Source organism: Chaetura pelagica, unplaced genomic scaffold (assembly GCF_000747805.2).
Source record: "Chaetura pelagica isolate M959 unplaced genomic scaffold, ChaPel_1.0 scaffold37, whole genome shotgun sequence".
NCBI lineage: Eukaryota > Metazoa > Chordata > Aves > Apodiformes > Apodidae > Chaetura > Chaetura pelagica.
Window position 1 is genome coordinate 2,641,852 of NW_009954567.1, and position 23,729 is coordinate 2,665,580.

Sequence of the window (23,729 nt, forward strand, 5' to 3'; positions counted from 1 at the left end):
ACAACAGTGGTATTCCTGTTAGAATAGTCTGAAATTAGATGGTCAATTATAATACTGTACATAGCCTGCATTATAACCCTGAGTCAACATACTGAGGCATCATCAGTCCTCACAAAGACAAAACGTTGACTCAGACAGTATGAGGCTTTCAATCAGAAATAAATAATAAATCCTATTAACCCCAGTATTACAACAACCACTTTTTTCCAGCCTTTCTAAGCGTCAAACCTAAACACTGCTGACAAGGCGTTACTATTAGCTGTTTGAGTTTTGCCCCTTCCTCTCGCTCATGTAACTTCATTTCCATTCAAGTGTTGCAAAACTAGCTACCCTGCTACTTCTCTAATTCCTTATCTAAGACTACTGTTGTTCATGAAGCCTTTACCTTACTGTCTGCAAAATGTAATATATTGAAGCAGTCTACTTCTTTGCAAAAGTGATCCAACCTTAACAGTAAACCTGTGTACTTCCACTATAAAATTATTATATGGATTGAATTAATTACACAAAAGTCATTCAATATTAACTAGATAATGAGTAAAGACTAATGCAATATCTAAACATCCTTAAAAGAACTAAATTACATTTTAGATACCTACTTTGTTTTATGAACAAAGTCTGTATCAAAGAAAAAGTGAATTACCCACTAGTGACTGTATAATCCTTTTATTTCTCCTTATATATACCTAGATCTGCACAAGACCTAGTCTTTTCTGACATAGACTTCATAAACTTTCCAATCAACTTTTCTAAGCATAAATTCTTACATAAACTACCATACATCACTCTATTTGTCAGTAAAGAGATGATAGCCTTTTTAATATTAGAGGATTTTAATTTCAAATTAATGTTTTGCCCTCTGTATATGTTCCTTTATGACAACTTAAGCGTAACCATCTGTTACCAAAGGGGTGTGGATGGCAACAGCAAGTATTGAACAGCTCACAGCATAAGCTTATATGTAAAAAATATTACCAAACAACTTTTACAGAACGAGGTCACTTCATGTTTTTACCTGCCCTCAACTTCTCTATGTATTTTAACAGTGATATTTCATTCTGTGCACTCAAGCAAACAATTACGTTTTTATAAGGCTTTTAAACATTAATAATTTTATTTTATTTTTTTTTGATTGATCATCTTTTGCACTTTGGGCATGCAAGTAGCAGCTTGTAGCAAAGCCACAAGACACAAAGCTTTTTTAATTGTGTAAGGTGTGTCTAGCATGACTTAGTAATTAAATGCAGCACGTAGCCTGGAGAACTAGATAGCTCTGAGAATATATGAGAATGAAAGACAGAAGCTTTCCTCTCTGGACTCAGCTGAAGATTTTACTTTTATTTCCCTTGACATGTGACATAAACTTTACATCAGAAAAGGAGATACTCCTGCTCAGCATATTAATGGCAGCAGATGTTCTAGGGACTGAAGGGGTTATGAAAACCACTTCAGTGTTGTCTACACAGAGTCTAGTTTAATTTAAAAATCCTCAGCAGTGAATCCATTTCTTAGCACTTCATTGGACAGTAAAATTGAACTATTTTTGTTTAAAAATTTGCAGAAGAATTTATATATATTTTTTCCCTTTATTTTTAGTGATACATTCCCAAAGTTTCATAAGGCATGTCCTTTAAATTCATCAGCAGTGAGACCAGGTTCCACATTCTAATATACCCTCTGGGGGAGAAGAGATTAAATCATCCTCCAAGAAGCCTTATAATTTTTAAAAAGCATAACTTTTACATGAAGATCAGGACAATGAGATGGCAGGTCATTTGTATTAAGAAGCAAAAGAGCTGAAATAATTAATCTAAAAACTAATTTTGACAAAAATTCTGAAAAAAGATTTATGATTATGAAGACACATTTTCACAGTACTGCTCTTTGTGGTACATATTTACTTGAAAGGAACACCGACAAGTTTTATTTTTGGGAGGCACATTCTTTTTGTGGCTGTCAGGTAAAAGCTACAGGTCATAGAAAAGATTAGACCACTGTCGTAACAAAATCTGGTGAACGTAGAAAATTATTACCAGCACAATATTTATGTTTGTTTCTTACAAAAGAATTTCCACACAACACTATATAGGATATGTAGGTTCTGAAAAAAAATGGTTGATAAGTCATTGACCTTCTTGGGTGGAATAATGGGTATCAGACCAAAACTATAAGGCCACAGCAGTTTGTACAATAGCGTTTCAAGGAGTCTTTCCTTAAGGTCTAAGGTCACTGACATCTTTAAAAATGCAAAGCTTCTAGAGTGGAGCAAAATTCCACAAAACATATCAGAAAGAAATTTAAATTTAAATTAATTTAATTTAAAAGGAGATACTAGAGAGCAATTTTCAGAGATATCCACAGAGCATACTGCAAATTTGCAAAAGAGGAGAGCTTATATATATATATATATAGAGAGAGAGAGAGAGAGAGAGACCAGCAGCAATGACACAACCTGCTGAAGGGTTATGAGACATATATCATATAGAACACATGATAATAAAATTATAATACATGTCTAATAGATGTATTATTTATTGCCATCTGTCTGAACAGTATACACAACAGTGTGATTTGTATCTCATAGCTCAGTAGAAGACCCTCCTGCACAGTCTGCAGGTGAGGTAAAACAAGTAATTCCTTTCTCCCAACAATTACTTGGATGATGGGGGTTTAGGAAAGTGAAGTATTTAAAATTAAATGTCAGTATTTTCCAATATTTTATAGAAATTCCTCACATCTATCCTGAAGTTCATGCCTAACAATCTTTCTTGTTGTGAGACAGATTTTTCACACTGAAAGATGTACCTCAGTCTTGAGCTCAGCATGCTTCAGCCTCAGTGTTAATTTTGTAGTTGCTAACTAAAATCATACAATGGGATTTAATTTTTTCTCATAGACTGATTCTCCCCCCCACCAATCAACATGTTTTAATACTGTTTCTCCTCACAAGCAACTGTTGATGAAAGGCCAAAAGCCTTGTATTATCACAGCTGCTTCTATACAAGTGCATCAGACATAAGAAACTGCTATGTGACTGCAAGAGCAACAACTCCTTCTCTGATACATATACCACAGTCACAGCAGACAAATATAGTCCACGCAAGAGAGCTACACACCATACTGTTACTGTACAAAATCAGTAAGAAATATTTAACAGTCGTTCTTAAATAATCATTTTGTAGCTGGAGTATCTAACTTAGCTCTCTCTCAGATATGCTGCGTTCTCTGCAAACAAGTGATACATACCTGGAGAAACACTGTAGTTTTTAAGTTTTAAAAATTTCTTCTGCAGTAAATTATGGGGGTTTTTGAGGGGAATAGAGCTCATTGTGCAGGCAGTTCTTAGGCATTTAAATGAATATTTTCTGTGATCTTGCTGGATTTCCACATTTAATTATATGGTCTAATCCATTTCCCATGACAGCATGCATTTACACAAATAATTCTTTTTCTTTTTGATTATGTAACATGCTACATGTTATGATTGTGATTAACACCTTTGGAGAATTCAATCTCTGTCATGTGAACGTGCATAATAATGAGCAAGTCAAAGATGTAGATATATCTATCTATCTATATTATATATCTTGCCTATAACTTGTAACTTGTTTGTAACTATTTTATTTGTTCTGACTGTGCTCATGAAAGTACAGCAGACCTAAAAGGTTCTTGCAGCTGCAAAAGACTGGAAATACAATACTAGTTTTTCTGATTCACCATTAAGCGAACCTTCCTATCCCCAAAAGAAAACAACATATGTTATCTGTGATTGCACATAGGGATCATACAACTAACAGAAAAAAAGTTCTGTGTTAACATGGTGTCAGCCATGCAGTGTCTGACATGCCTGATAATGGAGAAAGAAGAAAAGAATTCTTGCTGAATTTTGAGAGTTTAGAAAATGGATAGTAAATCCACTATAAATGTATTAAATGTACTTATCTATATAGTATGTAATGGCACAGGTTTTACAAGATTATTCCCTAAAACCTGATAACGAGGGGAAATGCCAATGTTATCAATCTTATCTAGTGACCAAGATCTAACATTAGTCGGTCATGAGTAAAAGGACAGCTCTGACAGTACATTCTACCATAACAGAGTGACTAGACTCTACTGCAGACACAGACTAGGCAGCACTACCTTACCCCAGCTAGAGATCAGTACTACGACTGCCCTGATCTATCCTTAAATCAGGGTAGAAGTAAGTGTTCTGCTAGCAAACATTTCACTTCACCTCTAAAAATCAGAAGTCTGACAGTATTCTGCCCTTTCACAGAACAAAACTTGCCGTTCCAGTCCACAGTTTCTTCTTATGGGACTGGTACCTTGACAGAGATGCTGAGATCCCTCTTCCAATCTTCTTTCTCACTTAAATGTTAATTTATCTGGCATGAAATTTTGCAAGTTTTAAGCTGGGTATTCTGGACCAGCAGTGGAAAAATCATGTTTGGACTAGATGAAACAAAAATATAAACCCCCCAAAACTTCATGAGATACAGAAGAAATGTCACAAGGGAAAAAAAAATAAAATTGAGTAATACCTACATATCCCAAAGATGAAGCTTTTCAAGCATGTATGAAAGGAAAAGCCAGCTTGTTGCTAGACTGTGCTAAAGAAAGTAAGAATATTCCCATAAGAAACAGACCTATTAAGAGACAGGAATTGCTATGAGAAATCAAAAAGGAAAAGAAACTTCTGAAACTTTCATAACATATTTGAAACTTTGAGGTTATGTATATGCAACTATACAATACCTATTAAACCCTTAAGTTAAGGCCCAGGTAGAGCAGAGTCTTGAAAGTCAAAACACAGGAAGAGGCTAACAAGCAATACCAATTTCAGCTCTCATAAAATATTGAAAATGTGTCAAACAGCAGGAGAAACAGAGAGGATCACAGGTACTGGGGCGAGAATAAATAACCAGTTTTAGCAAACCACAAACAAAATAGTAACATGCACATGCAAAATGAAAGTGAAAATAACAAGTCTACATAATTCAATCAGTGATCCAGTAAGAAGTAACATGGATATTAAACTGCTTGAGTCTAACAGGCTTCCCAAGATGTAAGACAGTAAGCTAATAAAATTATTCTACAAAAACTAATGGCACGTTTTGCAATGTCTTAAAAAAAAACACAAAACAACAAACAAACAAAAAACCAAAAAACACAAACATGTAAGGAAATCTAAGAATTTATCATGCTGGAAGGGTACAATCATTAAAATCTTCACAGTCACACATAATAACTTGAAATACAATTATAGTGAGATATAATTGAAAAAATGTGAACGCACTCTTGCAAAGCATTTCTTTGCTTTTCACACAACTACCAAACAAAAGTAGAGCTATAGAACTCAGTTGCGGTTCCCCTAAATTACTTAGGATTTATGCTGAATTCTGTCCAACACAAAACACACCATTAAAGACAATCGATCAGAAAACAGCATGGCCTATGTGAGGCACTTCAGCTATTAAACCTTTTTAAGAAATATCAGGTCTTCAAGGTAAAGAGATCATCCACAAGAGAGAGGCTCAATGAAAATGGCTAAGATAGCATCTTTTTTTGGAAGAAGTTACACAAAAACATTTTAATAAAAGAGTGGACATACGGGTTGGTTTCTTTTGCACATTTCTAGAATTCTTCTATGACAATATTGTGAATTAAATTATTTCCTGGGAATTATTTATGCATCTACTATTAATATATTTACATTATTTGTGGAGAGGATCACATATCATTCCAGAAAAGAGAGACTTCCAGAAAATAAGACTTTACCAAAAAGTCTGAAAACCAATGGAAAAGAGTCTTCTACAATATGCCAGTGGTTACCTTGAGTAAAACCTTATGTAGTATTTGGTCAGATAATTTAGGAAGTATGAATAACACTTAGGTGAGAAAAAGGAAGTAGAAAAATAAACGCAGAGGTTTTCTTTATTGAACAGAAACAAATCAGGTCACTGAGGCAAATGTAGAGCTAAGCTTCATCTAACTCAGATAATCTTCTCCTCTTAAACTGTACATTTTACTTTACCAGTTCCAAAAGGATGTTACTGTTAATTAAATTTTATTGCATCTGTAACCTGATTAAACTCTGCCTTTAATCTCATGCGTACATGCATCTAATTAAATCAGAAAACTATGCTGCAATCTGGCTTCTCTTTGAAATATTCCAAAACATTCAATTAATGTTTTTTCCACAGAAGTTTGAACTACTCTGCAGAACTCTCTAGAACATTTCAGCTGTTGGTATAGAGTGTACATACATATCTTACAGAGACTACTAATCATATCCTTTATTGGTGTTCTCAGCATAGTTACCATCCTGCTCTGCTTTGATGGATCTTCCTTTTGAAATGCTTTTCATGCACCAAATTGCAATTACTTTAGTTCTCTGAAAAACACTGAGTAGTAAATGAGAGGAAAACATAGACAAGCATTTAAAAAAACCCAACAATAAAAAGTATTTGGAAAATGGGAAGAAACTTGCAGTGAGAAAAAAGTCTACACTTTCAGTTTGATATTGCATCATTATAGTTAGTAGTTTCAATATGAATACACTGAACCACATAATGTTAAATAAGTTGCTCTTCTCTTACTACTAACACTTGAAGTTCTGTTGGTTTTTGCAACTAGTGCTACAAGTGCATGAAAAGATATTGTGCAAGGAAAATAAGCAAAGACCTGAATTTATCGGTACCCTTATGTCAGTTGCATTCCTGAAACTTAAAATGGCACATCCTCATATCTATCTAAACTATTTCTAAGACACCTTTCGTTTTCATATCTGAATGCCAAAGTCAATGTAAAACTATTTACTATGGGTGAGGATAAAGGCTAAATTCAGATAAAAGTACTCTATATAACTGAGCACATACATTCTTACAGTCAGTAATACTATTACATCTTTAGATTTGGGGGTGCATGTTTTTAAAAAAAGTCTAAAGAGCAAAACATAAAATCACTGAACATCAGAAAGTATTAAATGAACACCAGAAGAGCTTGAGATGGGGCAGATATCAAGGAGGAAGACTGTAAAAAAACCCAATTTATATAATGAAAGCAGGTCATATATCACTACGTGCTGTATCTGAACACAGACAAACAAATCACAAAGGCAGCAAATATTCTGTCTAAAGTTACATAAACAGAAGAAAAAACTACTATTCGAACATCCTGTGTTCACTGAGAACTATTAAAGCAGCAAATAATAAAGGTCAAAGAAATCAAGCACAAAAATGCCATCTCTTCATACTTCCTATTAAATAGACACAATTTAACTGCTATGTTGCATTGACCTTACTTTCCTGCTCCAAATATTTTTGCTACTTTTTTCTCCTCCCCTTCCTACAGAAAGCAATTTTTCATGCAAAATGGAGATCATCTGACTTCCAAGAGAAGTTACTAAAGATATTTGATTTGAAGAACCTAACTATCCTTCTGCTGACCTTTGGACATGTCTCAGACATGCTGGCTGTTCACACAGCTGAGAAATCAAAATTCTCCTTCCCTGTAACTCATGGCCTTCTCACAAATCTGAGCATGGATGATGCCAACCCAATGATCTTCCCTGCCAAACTGCACTGGGGTAGTAGGCAGTCTAGAAAAGGCATGTGAAGAGGCAAAGAAAACAATCCAGAGATTGTATTTATTAAGCACATACCGGAACACCATCTACCTTGTCTGTGTCCAGTTGTAACATATGCTGTGGCATCATTATATTGACCATATCTTAAAGATTTATGATTCCTTTTACAATAAGACAATCTAAAGCAGATTTCTGAGGAACTTGCATTGATTTTGGCTACAGCATATTTGAATTCCTGGCCATGAAACTTTGAAACACTTGATTCTTTCTAGTTGCTATGGCTGTTTGCTACAGACTGACATTGTCTGTAGACTGAGTGATCCAGGATAAGATTTCAGGGTTACTGATGTAGTTTCAATTTCACAGTTATAGGCAAGGCTAGCTGTTAACACTCACTGAAGCTCTGAGTAACTCAGAAATTTCTCCAACAAACATAAAGACTTTATGACTTAAAAAAATTCTGTTTCAGCTTACCCTTAATGCTGTATTATTTCCTCTCTAAAATCCTAAAAGCAGAGCTTGAGCTGGGGAAGGATAAAGAAAAGGAAGGAGAGAAGGACTGATCAAAAATGTCTAAGGTTAATGGCTAGTGATGAACTCTGAGCTGAGAGAAATACTGGCAAACTTTCCATTATACTCAAGAAAGCAAAATAAAGTTATAAAACCTCATTTCTGAACACAGCACATAGAAATCTTCTATTAAAACGCATTTTAAAAATTAACCTAATAATCATGCCTTCCTGAACACAACTGATACAGAAAGAAAATATTTAAATGGCTCTGCTTTCTAAATAGTCCCATTTTTTGCACAATTTTCATGACAAATTAAGAAAGATGTGGTTTTCTAGAAAGAACCAAAAAGCATCTTAAAGGCTTACATACTACATCACATTAACTACACATAGTTATCATGCCTTTTATATAATAAATCATTGCCACAGTGTGTAAAAGGACATGCAGGTGAACATTGCATCCTATGATTGCGTACCTCATCATATAAAAGTTAAGGCTTTAATCACAACCAGATAATTTGTGCAGTCTTACAAGATCAAATATTCCTGCCATATGACTAAATATGATAATTATTCATGTGAAAGGGTAGCAGTCACATAAAGAAAATGCATTTCAGTGTCAACAGTTCTGCATCTCAGGCCATTACAGGACAAGAGCTATGGGCCTTAAATAAGAAGGGAAGAACCAAGTTGCCAGAAAAATGCATCAATCTGCCACCCACTTCTTGACTGCACCTGAATGCCATTTTGGAGTCTGGAAATGAGAGAGTAAGGTACAATATGAGAGAGTTGTTCTGGTGTACTGGATCTGTGGTGGCTGTATTTGGCACCACTGCAACACACAGCAATATCTTTAGTGCTATATCATCAGTTTTTATGATATGTCTATACATAAACTTCTCATCATAAGAAAAACATAAGAAAATACTAAATGTATAAAAGTAGTGGTATTTGGCAGCTGGAATGGCTTTCCAACTTATTGATAGTTTGAATACCATTGTGTTATTAAAAAATTTAATGCCTGTGTGAACAATGAATTAAACAAGGAAGATGTATACACAAGTTCATTTACTATTCTTAAGATTATAAAACATTAAATTAGAAATACAAGAAAACTAGAGCACTTACAGAGAAGAACATAACTTTGGTGGAACAAGCTATAGGCACTAAAAGAAGAATAGTACATAGCATTCCTCCATAGTGCAATATATTGGGGTAAGCTTAAAACTGCTCCACTTTCAAAAGCACTAAAAAGGATTATATAGATACAAAATTAAAAGGCCTATACTCCCTATGTAGCCAAAGCATATAGAAACCACATGTCTATCACACAGCATGGCAGTTTTCTAAACAGGTAACTGAATTAAAACTTATCAGTTGGACTTGATGGGATTTGGCAACAAATAAATTTTATAAGCACGCAGTAGTGCTTCTGCTCACCTTCATACATCTAAGACTAGGTATATAAGACTGATCATATGCACTATTACTTAAAATCAATGTTTTTTTCTGCTTCATCTTCACTTCTGAAACACTATTGTTTATAGGCTCTTAAGTGACCTGTTGTAACTCTCTGCTTGACTCCCTGTTTCTCCACTTGCTGAAGAAAAGTGCTGCCAAGACAAGCCAGTCTTAACAAATAATTTAGAAATAACAATTAACTGTTCAACAACAGTATTTTGCAGGACTGGTATTTCACATATTTGGGGAAAACCCAAGCATTTCCTATGCTCCATGTCATTCTGAAAAAGGCATTCTACCCAATCTCAAAACTTGCTGAAGCTCACTAAAGGAAGTGTGTTTAAACAAAATTCCTCTTTTGAATACTATGACAGTCTTCTCTTAGAATGTAAAACAGCTCTGTGGGAATTAGCTTTTTTATCTTACATGTTCTTATGTACAGACTGTTTTATAAATTATTTAATTTATAACTAATTTTATAACGGCAAACCAGCAGTTAGACATCCTAAATGTTACTGGGATTTATGTATAACGGGTAAAGGAAGACAAAATACCCTAATTCTATTCAGTTTCCTCTGACATGCAGTTTCTCACCAGCTACACAGTTTCAAACAAATAACCTTTGAGCATAAAGGCATACTTATTTTAATTATCCTCTTCAAGGGTAAAAAACTTATTTTATCAAAGGAGAATTTTATCTACAAATACATTCATAGTAAAGATTTAGGGGCACATGTATACAATGTGCAATGCATCTACCAGTCATGTAGCTGTCATGTAAATTTAGTTTTAGACAAGTGAACATAATCTCAAGTAGCACATCCATTTGCTGCCTAGAATTCATTACTTACTTTCTTGGACCATATTTAATTTTCCTCCTTTCTTTGTAATACTCTTTTTTTGGTAAAATAATAGGGAAAAATCTTGTAAGAAAAAAAAGGCAGCATCAAGATCTCACAACTACCATAGCAAAGAGAACTGTATTATTGAGTTACCATAATCTCATATGTAATATTTTGAAAAAGAATAACTTAGATAATTAAATTTTGCTGCTGTTTTACAGAGGACTGATGAAATAAATTCTTCTCTTTTACATATTTGATCACAAACACATGTCTAAGAAATGACTGAATTACAAAAAAAGTAGTACTAGTGAGTAATTTAAGAAGGGGCTCCCCTTCTGTCTTTCCTGTTTATTCTAGCAACTGCTTTACTAAAAATCACAAGTTTGATATGCAGTATCTATTCCCACAAATCTCTATCATGCCTTTCTTAATTTGAGCACTGTTAAAATATTTTAAAAGTAGGTTATTCTGCTTAGCAGCGGAGTGGTCATAAATTGCAAGAAATAAATACTTTAAAAAAATGTATTTTAAATATACATTAAAGAAAAAAATTGCCTACTCACTCTGGCCTGAACAGCACAGAACAAGATAAGTACTTTTCCTTCTTAAGACTCATGTTTTTCTTTCTGGGGGAGGGGAAGAAAGGAATTACTGCCTAAGAAATCAGAGGAAATACAGTAGCTTTTGTGCAAGAAAATGTAAGGGTTTTTTTTTTACTTTATAAAAACTATTATAAACTCCCAAGTCTGAAGTTAACCTGAACTACAATTTAGGACTGTCTCCTTCAACCAGAGAGATTAATGCAGAGACCAAACCAACAAACAAAAGCACTGATATCGAGAAGATAAATATGTTGTGAAAAGAAGGTAATCTGACATGTTTGTGACAACCCTCTCAGTGCTTACCAGGTATGTGCCACAGTGAAACGCCGTTGTTTTGGTATGTTGCTATTTAAAAGCATCCTGCGCAAAAGCCTTGGAGAGTTTCGGGGTGAAATAACTGGAGACAGCCGGGGAGAAGCAGATGAAGATTTCCTAGATGTCCTGGACTTTTCATGCTGCAACAGGTTTTCCCTCAGGGTCTTCACAAGATCTTCATTTAACCATGGATTTTGACAATGTGTATTATCCACTTCAGGAATAGACAAAGTGCCTGGACTTGTTTGCTGAGCCATGAGAGTTTTCCCAACTCTGTTATTAAGGTCTAATAAAATTGAATATTAGCTTAGCTGCTTAAAATGTTTCCTTCTTAAATCAGTTCCCAAGAACGGTGCCGAGCTCTAACTTCAGTTCAGCCTACTCTGTTCTCAACATGGTGTCGCCTGCCCTCAGCGTCTCTCTATAGATAATGATCTACAAAGGAAAAAAGCAAGCTAGCTCCTCCACAGAAACCTATTAAACATTACCACTCCTCTCACAGCCCTGCTGCCAAAGATCACTTCCTAGGTATCATAGGACAGGGGAGGAAGAAACTGCCTGAGCACAGTCTTAGTCAGAGCTGTAAAGCTGCCTGTTTAACTGATGGAACTACTGTGCTGCAGCTGCTTGAGTAACTTCTGGTTATGTACATAAGAAATGCTGGAGGAGGGCTTAAATATCAGATGCATGCTCCTTTTGTTTGATTATTCTTTTCATTTGCTTATTCCTGAACCTTCAGGGAAGCTGAAAGGAAGGGGGACTGCTGAATAACCTCTTCTATTTTTCCAGGATCTGTGGTATTTATCTTTGTAGTTTCCATTTACAAATCAAGATTACAAACTTCTACCTCCTAAGCTACAAATAAATGTTAAAGGGTTTAAGTTCTTCCTTTTCCCTAACACCCCATCCCCCCCATACAATCCCAAGTCAGTTTATCACAACCAGTTTTCAAATGCATTTAGGAAAGGCCAGTACTTGCTACCTTACGTTTTGCAGAAAAACAACCCAAATACGTAAGATCCACACACAAACCAAAATCAGACTATGACAGCTGCTAATATATGTTCAATGAGATGTTCTCAATTCAGTATATCATTGTATCATGACTACTACATAGACTAAAGAAGTGCCTTTTTTCTATTCAGAGCTGAAGGGGAAATAAACTTTCAAAAGAAACTAAAAGAGAACTTACAAAATATAAAAATGCAGAAGTACTTGCATTTATGTGGTGAAAACATACTGATTTTAGATTTCACTTTTTCATAGCATTATGCAAACAAGATATTGGTGCAGTTCTCCAATCCAACAAAACCTTTGCCAATCAATCCTGACTTTTCAAAAATTATTTTCAATTAAGATAAATCACTTCAGTTACTCTGAAAGACCAAATTTTTATAAACACGTTCTTTGGTTTTTTTGTTGGTTTGTTGGGTTTTTTTAGAATTCATTGATAGCAAAGGCCAGTAATAACTGGTGGTAAGCGAGTATGTTCTTAAGCTTAGTACATTCATTTTTACAGCAACAACAACAACTACAAAGTTTTAAGTTAGAACTATACTTCCTGTTCATCCTACAGGAACAAACTATCACCATTTTGTGAGAGATGCTTTTTATTCTTTAATAGAACAATGGCTATATAATTTTAATGGGTGTTATATATTTTTCCTCTTTTACTTTGTCTCTTCTGTGAATAAGAATCTCCTTTTGAAGCCCACACAGTGTCCAGGCTTTCAAGGGGGTAAAAGCTGTTTGGCTACAATTAAATGACCAGCTGTGAATGGCAAATACTGTTTTCTGTCTTATGGAAAATCAGAAATCCTGCAAAGCAGCCTTTGGTCACAATGGAGAATAATCATCTTTATTCTTAGCACTGAAGCCACAATTCCTTATGAGGATTATAAAGAGAACATTGTGATGCTGACAGAAGTAGAGTGAGAGAACAACTGGAAGGTCAGCTTACATTAAGAATGACATTGCTATCAGGTGTCAGGCCCATTATGTAGACAAGTTTAACAGCACTGAGTCATATGTGAAATTTGATAACAATGTGTTTACAAATTTAACTCAATATTGAACAGAATCACAGAATGCAGAAATCACTGAACATTATGGTTTTGTGTATTTTTCTGAAATTCTACAGAAGATACAGGTGAAGGGAGGTGATTCTGCCCCTCTGCTCTGGTGAGACCCCACTGAAAGTACTGAGTCTCCAACACAGGAAGGACATGAAGCTGTTGGAGTGTGTCCAGAGGAGGGCCACAAAAATGATGAGGGCTGAAGCACCTCTCCTTTGAAGACAGGCTGAGACACTTGGCATTCTTCAGCCTGAAGAACAGAGGGCTCCTGGGAAGCCTTACTGCAGCCTTCTGGTTCCTGAAGTGGTCTTACAAGAAAGATAGGAACAGGCTTCTTACAAGGGCTGGTAGTGACAGGAAGAGGGGTAACAGTTTTAAACTGAAAGAGGGTAAATTTAGACTAGATCTAAGGAAGACATTGCTTACCATGAGGGTGGATAAACACTGGAACAAGTTGTGGTGAAATACTGGAACATGTTGCCCAGAGAGGTTGGAAATGTCCTATGCCTGGAAACATTTCAGGTGAGGCTAGATGGGGCTCTGAGCAACCAGATCTAATTGGAAATGTCTCTGCTCACTGTAAGGGTGTTGGACTAGGTAACATTTAAAGGTCCTTTCCAACCCAAACTAATCTATCGTCCCATATCACTTCTCTACTAGTTTATTTTTTTTTCTTATTTATTAAAAAACACTAGCAATACCATATGAGACTAATAATTTTTTTCAAACAATGCAGTCTGTATAACACGAGATGTTATTTTAAGCTATGAAATACTGCCATCTGACGTCTATTACAAAGCATGGTCTTTAGATGGCTGCAGTGGCTTTGTAAAACTAGACTAAGAGATCCGTTGGAGATCAATTAATCAATGACATCAATAAGACTATTAACATTTATTACAGCAGGGCCAGGACCACACGTTAAGTTGCACTACATTACAAAGATAATCACAGAAGAGTAAAGTATTAGTCCACAGATCACCAGTTTTATTACACTTGTTCTGGAAAATATTAGAGCTAAGTCAACATGAACCATTAGTTTGACACTGTGTACTACAGATACTGAGTGGGTTTGCCACATATTCAAAGAGGTAGGGCAATGTGTATAGAACAGCAGGATAAGGCCTTTTAAGGGGAAAAGTGAACTCAGTCATTATAAAGTTGTACCATTTGCCTGAATAGCTAACTAAAATGATTTGCCTTACTAGATTAATGGGTTAAATATTAGAATGTAGATATTCTACTCCCTCAGAAACTTTACTTTGAAATATGCTTCCCTTTTTGTCCTCAAAAAAAAGGGAAAAAAAAAAAAAGCTTGGAAGTACTAAATGATATCTTCACACTCTCAGCACCATGGAACAATAATTTTAATTACTATAAATAGTTTCACAATATAAATTCTTTAAGACTGTTTAGATTAACTATGTAGTGCCTAGCATGTATATGTATCATGAAAACTCTCAAGCATGATAATGAAGTTAAAGTCTTTGAGCTGATTTTATTACAGACTAGAAATATGAACAGCCTTCATTGTAATTAAAAGCAAAGGTTTAACTTCCAGAAATATCAAATAACCATATGTGGGTTAGACAAAATGCTTATCTTACAGGCAGGACTCAGGAGAAGACAAGGCAGAAAAAGGCCAGCAGCATGAGGTAGCTGACGAAGGTTCTAGAATAAAGCCTTGAAAGAAAATTAATCCATAAGGAAAAATAGTAATTTCCAGTTTCACTAGCTACACATTAAAAAAAGCCTGCAAAGTATATTTTTTATATATAAATATTCTGATTAATTAAGGAAAAGCCCTATTTGACTGTGTTTTAATAAAGACATATTTAATTTTCCTAAAAAGATCATTACAATTATTATTAAAACTGGAAAACACTGTTAGCTACTCCTTTGAAAAATTTCTTCAGGTAAAAATCCACAGTGTGTGTTTTTTACACACTTCAAGAAAGGAAAGTGTAGGGTGTAATTCCACAAATTACTACAGGGGTTTTGAACAAGAATACAGAAAAAGTATTTTTAAGTGTTTTCTACAACTGAGTTAATTTTCTGGGCTCTTCCTCAGACCTACTGATGAAACAAAATCACTGAAAGTGGTCTGTGAAATTCCACCAAAAAGATACTTACTTTTTAAAGAAATACATTTGAGAGCTGATAAACAATACACTTCCAAAGGGTAATACTGATAGTGCTTTAAGCATATCCATGTTGTTTGACCTAAGTTCATTTGATTAGGTTTCTGAATAAACGTTCTAATTGAACGTACTCACAGTTAAATCTAATTTTGCTTAGGTTTTGCTTAGTGACAGTAAGGTAAAAGATACATCAAGATTCAATTTAATTCTGCCTCCTATACATTTAACTAAATCATGTTCAGTACAGGGCATAAGCAGAGAACTATCACCACTATACAATTCAGTATTACAGGTCTAGAAGAGTCAGTACCTCCTGTTCTCTTCCAGTGACCACTTAAAGACACTTAAAAATTAAGTTCAAGCATTCAATTATTGTATTTTCATAAACTTTCTATGAAATATGTTCCTTATGACAAATGCCTTTAAATATTACAGGTTTAAACTGCTTACATTTCTGTTAACCATGAAGTCTAGAAAGACCTATGGCATACAGAAGAGAATAAGCTTATAGGTTCTGCAGGTAATACTGCTCAAGATTAAAAATGCATTTGATCTCTTATAAAAGAGACTAAACAAGGATTAAAATGTCATTTATGTGTTACAATGACTTTGAGCAAAGTACAATAAAGTTACTTTCATATTGCAACAACTAATCAACACCTAAAATATATGATTCTGGCTATTTTAAATTACCTATAGCAGAATTTTTTTTAGAACATAAATGCAGTCACTCACAAGGAGAGAAAGAATTCTTTCACATAACATATGAAGAGGAAAAGTTATGAAAATATCTTACTTGGGACCAAGTAGAGAATTCCAGACACATAGGAATGCAAGCGAAAGAACAACCCTCCGATGTGTTGCTTCTTTGAAAACAAGCAGATCAGTACCACAGGATCATAGAAGAATTCAGTCTGGTAATGACCTCAGGTGATCAAGTCCACTCACCTGCTCAAAGCAGGGCCAGCTGTAAGGTCAGACCATGCTGAGGTACTAGAGCACCTGAGCATGGTGCAGAAGAAGTGGAAAGAAAAGAAGACAAAGTCAGAGGTGGTTGTGAAGAACGGGTGTTATACTGTGGTTTAACTTCCTGAAGCAAATAATAGAACACTGAGGGTATGGTGTGACTGAGGAGAGTTCTTATTCTAGATATGGTAGAAAATGCAAATCTTGGATAATACTATGATTCTGATTTGCAGAGAGGATGATGCATTAATTGAGTAGCATACCAGTCAGGAAAGATAATAAGGATAAAAGAAGAAATTACTAGGTGAAAGGAAGGCCTAACAAGATTTTATATACCAACAAAGTTCACAGGATCATTTTAATACCTGCTGATTGCCACAATGGATTTGCCAAGGGCAGGGTAGTGGTTATCTGACCATTATCCTAACAATTACATGCACAGCTGCTGGAGAGACCACAGGTACCACTGTGCTGCAATAGGTGACTAAACAGAGGACTGGTTGCCCTTCCTATAGAAATGGCATGTATCCTCCAATAGATAAAACTCTTAATAGACAAAGGTACTGAAAACACGTGCAATTCTAAATATTCCAAGGAAATTGCAAGCTGCTGTGTTTACTCTGCATATATCATCTAAGTAAATTTTCAACAATATCCTAATAGAACAGTAGAACCTAAAAAGACATTGAAAGACTGAATTAGGTCAAATTTCCAAATATTCAGACAGACATACATCTAGAAGTGTATTTTCAGAAGTAGAACTGAATGAAGTAAGAACAGCTTGTGGTTCACACAAAGTTGGGTATGGTATGTTTACCACCATCGACAAAACACCTGCTCTCACTTAAAATTTTGGAGCATGTGTCTACTTGAGAAGTTTCTAATAAAAACTGTTTTCATAGTGTCAGCTTAGATTCACTTTGCAATTCAGAAAAGTATGTTATATTTAGTCCTTCAGTTCTTTTATTATATTTTTAGAGTGTTTGGAAATATTGTGATGAAAAAAGTACCATTCAGTTGCTAATTCCCCTGTATGAGCTGTGGGATTTTTGTTCTCTTCTCCATGCATGGCAGAAACAACAGAGGTAAGAGAACACTGAGTGTATGATAACAAAGGAAAGCAAGTAGCTATAACAGCTATTTATTACAATATGGCCAGGGTCCATTTTAAGAAAAAAGAGGAAGGTTTTGCAATCCATACACAAAGACTTCAGCAGTATTTTACGAAAGTAGCAGGTAAAACACTTAGTCTTACACTTTCAAAGTAATTTGTTGAATGTAACACAGACCCATGATATGTTGCTACAGAGAATGAATTAAGGATACTTTCAGAATACAGTTTGTTTCTCGAAAAAATCTCTAAGAGGTCCATCCGCTGTTGTCCCATAGATGATACAGTAAGGCATCTGGCAAAGACCTCCAGTTTAAAAAACATGAATTGCCATATAGGCATATAAGAAAACAAAACAAAACGTGGGGGAAACAGTCATCTCAAAAGCAGTCTACTTAGCATTTTATTATAAATGAAATCATGTCAATACTGCACAGGATAGCCTGGAGATTTTCTTCTGACAATGTTACATGATCCTTAACTTAAAGAAAAGGATTAAGAAAAACTGCTTGTATAATCAGGAGCTTCCATTAGAAACAACTGTCAACACAAGACTGTTTGATTATACAAAGTAAGCTATCAAACTTGAAAAATAAAATGCCTTTACTTTATGAACCCTTGGAAAAAAGGTCTCAGCCAGTGTGACACATGTTAAAATATCTTAACAGATATTTCATAAATATAAAATCAGCATGTCTTTAAAAAGATGGTATTAAATGTGGCAAGAAACTTGGGTTGCTAGGAAAATATAAGCAGATGTATCATTCCCCACACATATGTGTTAACATAGAAGTGAATGACCTCAGCTGACAAATAATAAACAGAGTAGCAGTAACTGTTTATTTCTAAACAATTGTGTAAGAAAATGTTTCCTGGGTTAAGATTAAGGGAAATAAACATACTTCTATACAATTACTTCACAGAACAGAGAGTAGCATTAGGCAGCATTCCTGACACTGCAACACATAAAGGTATCTGTTAACTATGAGTTTGTTGTAATTGAAGGACATGACACACATCAGCAGAAAACAATTATAAGCATAAATTGCTTTGCATAGAAGTCCTGAGGAGAGGCGAAAGGAGAGGGCATTGGGAAGGACGAGGCATAAAATAAGGCCCAACTTCCCTAGGCTGTATTTAATATTGATATGGGCTTAATTAAAAAGAATAGTAGCTAGGCAAGTTGTGAATGTAATCGTAGATTTCTAAGGGCTAGAACTGGGACAGACACTGTCAGAACTTTTAGGAAATCAATTAGCTTAATGATGAGAGCATAATTTTGCCTGTTGATGTCAGTGAAAGCATGATTGCTTTGTAAAAATATAAGGACTATAAAGTATGACAAGTACTTGGCAAAAAGCAGATCAGCATTCCAGACTCCCAAACTTCAGAGTTTATTTCTGAAGCTAGCAGCAGCTAGACAAAACTAGACTTAATCCAGACTCTCAAAGCACAGTTGTTAAGCCAAAATATAATGTAAAAATAAACAAGTACATTTCTGAGAGGTCAGACATGTGCACAGGAAGTTTACTTAATAAGGAATCTAGACCATCTGTTATATATCAAGTAATCTGATATTTTGACCACACATTAAAATCTGGGAGGCATTCAAAGAAATATTTATAAAACAAAGAGAGGTTAGGAAATAAAAAAGTCTAAAAGTCTACAATAAGGTTACATTACTAATTCATTGCCTGGAAATGAGCTACTACTTCATGGCAAAAAGAAGTTCATTAAAAGAGAAATCCTAACTACTGAGAAAGCATTAATGCCACAGGGTGCTTGACCGTTTGGAGATTTCTGCTTATACTGTTAAACTTATGAATGGTTCAATTCACGCTTATTATAGTACATCGTTTTTTAGAACTTTCAAGTTACTAAAATTTTCAGTAGAAAATGAGAATATACCTTTTAAGAAGCCTATTCACACAATGCCCTTGCAGTCACTTCTCTTACCTTTTCTATAGATGTTAAAGTGGTCACTTTACATATTTGTAAGAACTGGAATGATAACAATATAAATTATTTGCTTAGAAAATGTTATTAAGAATTGACAGAGTGTACTCCCAGTCAGATGACAAAGCTCTGTGCAAATTTTGGGGAAAAATGTTCCTTCCCTGCATGGAAAAACTTTAGACTGAGAAACTATGAATGTATCACACTTTTCCTTTTTATAGAGATTCACAGAAAGTGTTACTTTCATAAACCTTTCTGGAATCAGCAGTAGTTATTATGTGTATTTGTCAAATCTATAGTGTGTCTCTCTCCATCTTAAGATGTAGGACTTAAAAGGTCTCAGGCAAACTTTTTAGGGTAAAAATGGAAATTTAACTTTACCTTGCAGAATTCTACCCTGCAGCCTTAATCACCATTACTTTCTTCTGAATTTACAGGAAAAAACATCCCAAATAATTTCTGGAGCTACATCCCATGGCATACATAATGACAGACGAATAAAAACATGATGAATTATGAAAGTCCATTATGGCTCCTCTCAGATTCTCCAAAGTACTGCAATAGCATTTAAATAAGACCAACATGTATAGTCTTATCAGGTAAAGAAAATTAATATATGTATCATAGAAAGCAACCATAATTAGAAGACATTTAAGTCACCTTATAGGCTGCCCAATTCTAATACAATATAGAGATTTTGTGTCTGAGCTTATGTCCGCTAACTTCAAATGGGGACAGGAACAATCTCTAGGACAGTGGAATAGTAGAAGAAATCATCTGTTCAGCCATCCCCAGAAAAATCCTAAACCAGGTTGTTACCTAAAACGGAATTATACATATCTGTGCCAACACTCCCTCACTGGTTTAAGAGACACTTCTATTTTCAGAGAATTTAATCTTTCAGATGTTCCTGTTAGATATAACTGTAATTAAAATGTCCCTGTTTTTCATTTGTCCCATCATTATACAATATGTTAAGGACTTGTATTACTTTAACAGCCCTGTATTACTGACCAAACAAAATTAATACAACAAAAAAATTATGTGAAACACTGAAGTTGTAGTTGCAGAATTCAGAATTGCAAGCTGAATTTTAAACTACCATTTCTGGCTTAAATAGGATATTCTGATTTTAATATTAACAAGGAACACATATACAAGCTCACTAAACATAACATCTACCAGTAAGGGGAAAAGGAACTGAGGACTCAGAGGGACTTTTATGCATTTGAATGCAGAACATGAAATCCACTAACTGAAAAGAGAGAATCGAAAGCCAGACCACAAAGCTGTTTAGTGTTTTTATAATTTTATAAATCTCCTGCTTGTTATTTGCTTTCATAGTTTTGTTTTTTATTATTAGATTTGAGATAAGACAATGTATTAAGATAAATATCAAGAATAAATATTGAGTCTATTTACACCTTGACTCTAAAACCAAGGAGAAAAAAACCCAAAACAAACAACTCGAAAAAGAGATAAATTCTTCCTGTGGTTATTTTATTTTCATAGTCCAGGGTGACATAATGAGATAATTAATTTTCTCTACCAGAAAGATTTATATCTCCAAGTTTTATCACCCCTGTTGCTTGGAAAGAAAACATTTCACATGTGGCAAGCACTCACAGCTGACAGAGCCCTGAGCACACTGATGGGCCCTGGGTCCACTCTGTGCTGGAGCCCCACACCAGTGTGCAGAAATGTGCTCTGGCCCTGTGGTGGCCAAGTGCTGTCCCAGCTGACTCTACTTCTGTTGTAGGTAACAGTCTCGAGTCCCATCTCCTCATCCTCCTGTCTGCAGCTGCTGGACCTGATTCGCTCCCCGGCCTCACCTGGGGCTGCTGGCTGCTGTCCCCATCCATCACCAGCCCTGCAGCAGAAGCAGCCCTGCTCTTGCTGCTCCCTGAGGCAGTCATACCACTGACTGTAGCTGACTCGGAGAAACATAATTTTACAATGTACAGTCAAAGGGAAAGTTCAAACAGTCCATCTTAACAGAAGAGTCAGACAAAAGGCAAGGCATGAAAATAATACAAGTTCATGCTTTATGTGACTTTTGAGGTCAGAAAATTGAAATTGTGGTGTTCACAGAATGCAGAGATGCAGAAAAGTAAAAAACCAAACTAAAACAAACAACAACAAAAACCAAACAGCAAAAAATACACCAAACACACACAAAAATCCCAGATTATCCAAGCTTAATCTACCTTATCAAAATTACACAGTGAATCTTTCAACTATATATAACATTTCAGGAAGAATCAGGCAATGTTGTAGGACTATCAAAAGAAAATTTCAACTAATTGAAAACTTTCTGAAAACTCTTTCTAAAAACTCTTTCTTCATAGTGAGGGCATCTGGCTTTACATATTCAGGTTAGAGGGGTGCCTACAGACAGTGTGGTAGTTGCAGAATCAAAGCAGTGGAACATTACAGTCTGGAAGAAGGTGCTTGTGGACAGCTCATTTTCTTTTTAGGAAGATTGGACTACCTTTAAAGATTTTAATGTGCATTCAGAACCATTTAGAAGCATGTAATAACACTTCCTATAATAGCCAGTTTCCAGTAATTTGTAGTGTTTGGGACATCTCAAGATGCTTGTGATCATCTTACTTAACAGAAAGAAGTCCAGTAATTTATTTGACTATCTACACATTTAGCATCTCCAGTTCCTCATACAAGAACTTAAAAAGCTCTATTAAAAGTTCTGTAGACAGCATTGCATTTTGCTTCACTTTGAACATGGGAGACATTGACAGGAAAAGGAACGCATAACTGTATTGGGTTCAAGTTCTTGGAATCTGCTGGCCCCAGCAGAAGGCTTTTTCAGGAAGACAACTCTAAATTGCTTGAAGGAAGGAAAGGTAAAGTGAAACACCTCCTCTGCCCAAACCCTATAGTTGTAGAGTTGTGGCATGGTTCAGTGCTGGGATGTTGATTAAACAAAAATGGCAGCATTCCATTGCAAAATAATACCCAACTAAGAGGTCCCAAAAGCTAGAGAGCTCTGAATATATACCATGGTGGATAAAATGTTGCAGAAGAAATGTTCTTGTTTCCTAGTGAGCTTTCTCTTGGAAGTTCCCTTTTGATCAGAACATGATGGGTGCAGAGGAAGATTAGAAGGGATTACAGAAAAGATACAGGCTAAGAAAACAGAGAGGCTGAAGTGCTGTCTCCTTCCAGTCCCCAGGAACTTCTGCACAGGTTAATATTGCAACTCTTAAGCCAACTCAGTTCTCAAAGTTCTTCATTAATCCCATTTTTCAGAAACCATAAGGGATGCATGAAAAGTGGTCCAGAAACACCTCTAACTCTCTCATGTCTAGAAAACAACTGGAAGGTAGCATGTGGTGCTCTGAAAAGACAAGTGGTACAAAAGGAAGACAAAGCAATTCAAGAAATTAACCAGAATGTACACCCTGTGTGCTCAGGACAGAATATGGTGTGAATTTGTTGTGCCTAGTATTAAATTTTAAGTCACAGGATAATGTAGCTATCCCATCCTTCCACAAAGCCAGAATTCACATCTAGAATATCATTATCTTTCATCCTTCCTTCTGGTCTTGACAAATATAGTCTTGCCAGCAATTCAGAACACTGCTGACAGGAATTATTTTCCCAGCCAATCATTCTGATATGATAGTCTACTCAATTTTATCTCTTCTTTTTTTCTGACACACTGCCTGACCCCACTTCTAGAACTCTCCTCTAACTATTCCATCCTACATCTTCACTTTCATCTTGCTGAAATGTCAAGTTTCACTTAAAATATCTATTTCCCTCAGTTCTCTGTCATTACTAAATGTCTTCAAGCTGTCTTCAGGATAGTATTCCACTTAGAAGAAGCCACCTATAAGCACTTGAAAACTTATTATCTACGTTCAAATTTTTTGTTGCAGTTACTTTAGAAAATTAACAAACTAGACTGCTGAAAACTATACTCACTACCGTCACATACTTTAAAGCCATTACTATATATTAATTTAAACTGCATGATCCCTTTGGTGATGAGTTTTGGGTTTGGGATATTCTACTGTTTGGCTTTTTGTTTCATTTAAAAAAAATTATTTATTGCTTAGAACTTGAGATACATTAAACCATAAACAAAAAATGACAGTAACAAAGAGTGAAAATCCAAGGCTAATATTCTC

The 23,729-nt window shown here is 35.2% G+C and overlaps 1 protein-coding gene across 1 annotated transcript in view; it reads right to left on the reverse strand.

Moving 5' to 3' along the window:
- Positions 1 to 11,583, reverse strand: part of PDE4D (phosphodiesterase 4D, cAMP-specific) — a 340,865-nt gene extending 329,282 nt beyond the window's left edge. Inside the window, exon 1 of the mRNA XM_010005404.1 lies at positions 11,315 to 11,583. Within this exon, the coding sequence (XP_010003706.1) occupies positions 11,315 to 11,583 (269 nt within the window). The remainder of the gene's footprint in view (positions 1 to 11,314) is intronic.
- Between the last annotated feature and the right edge of the window lie 12,146 nt (positions 11,584 to 23,729).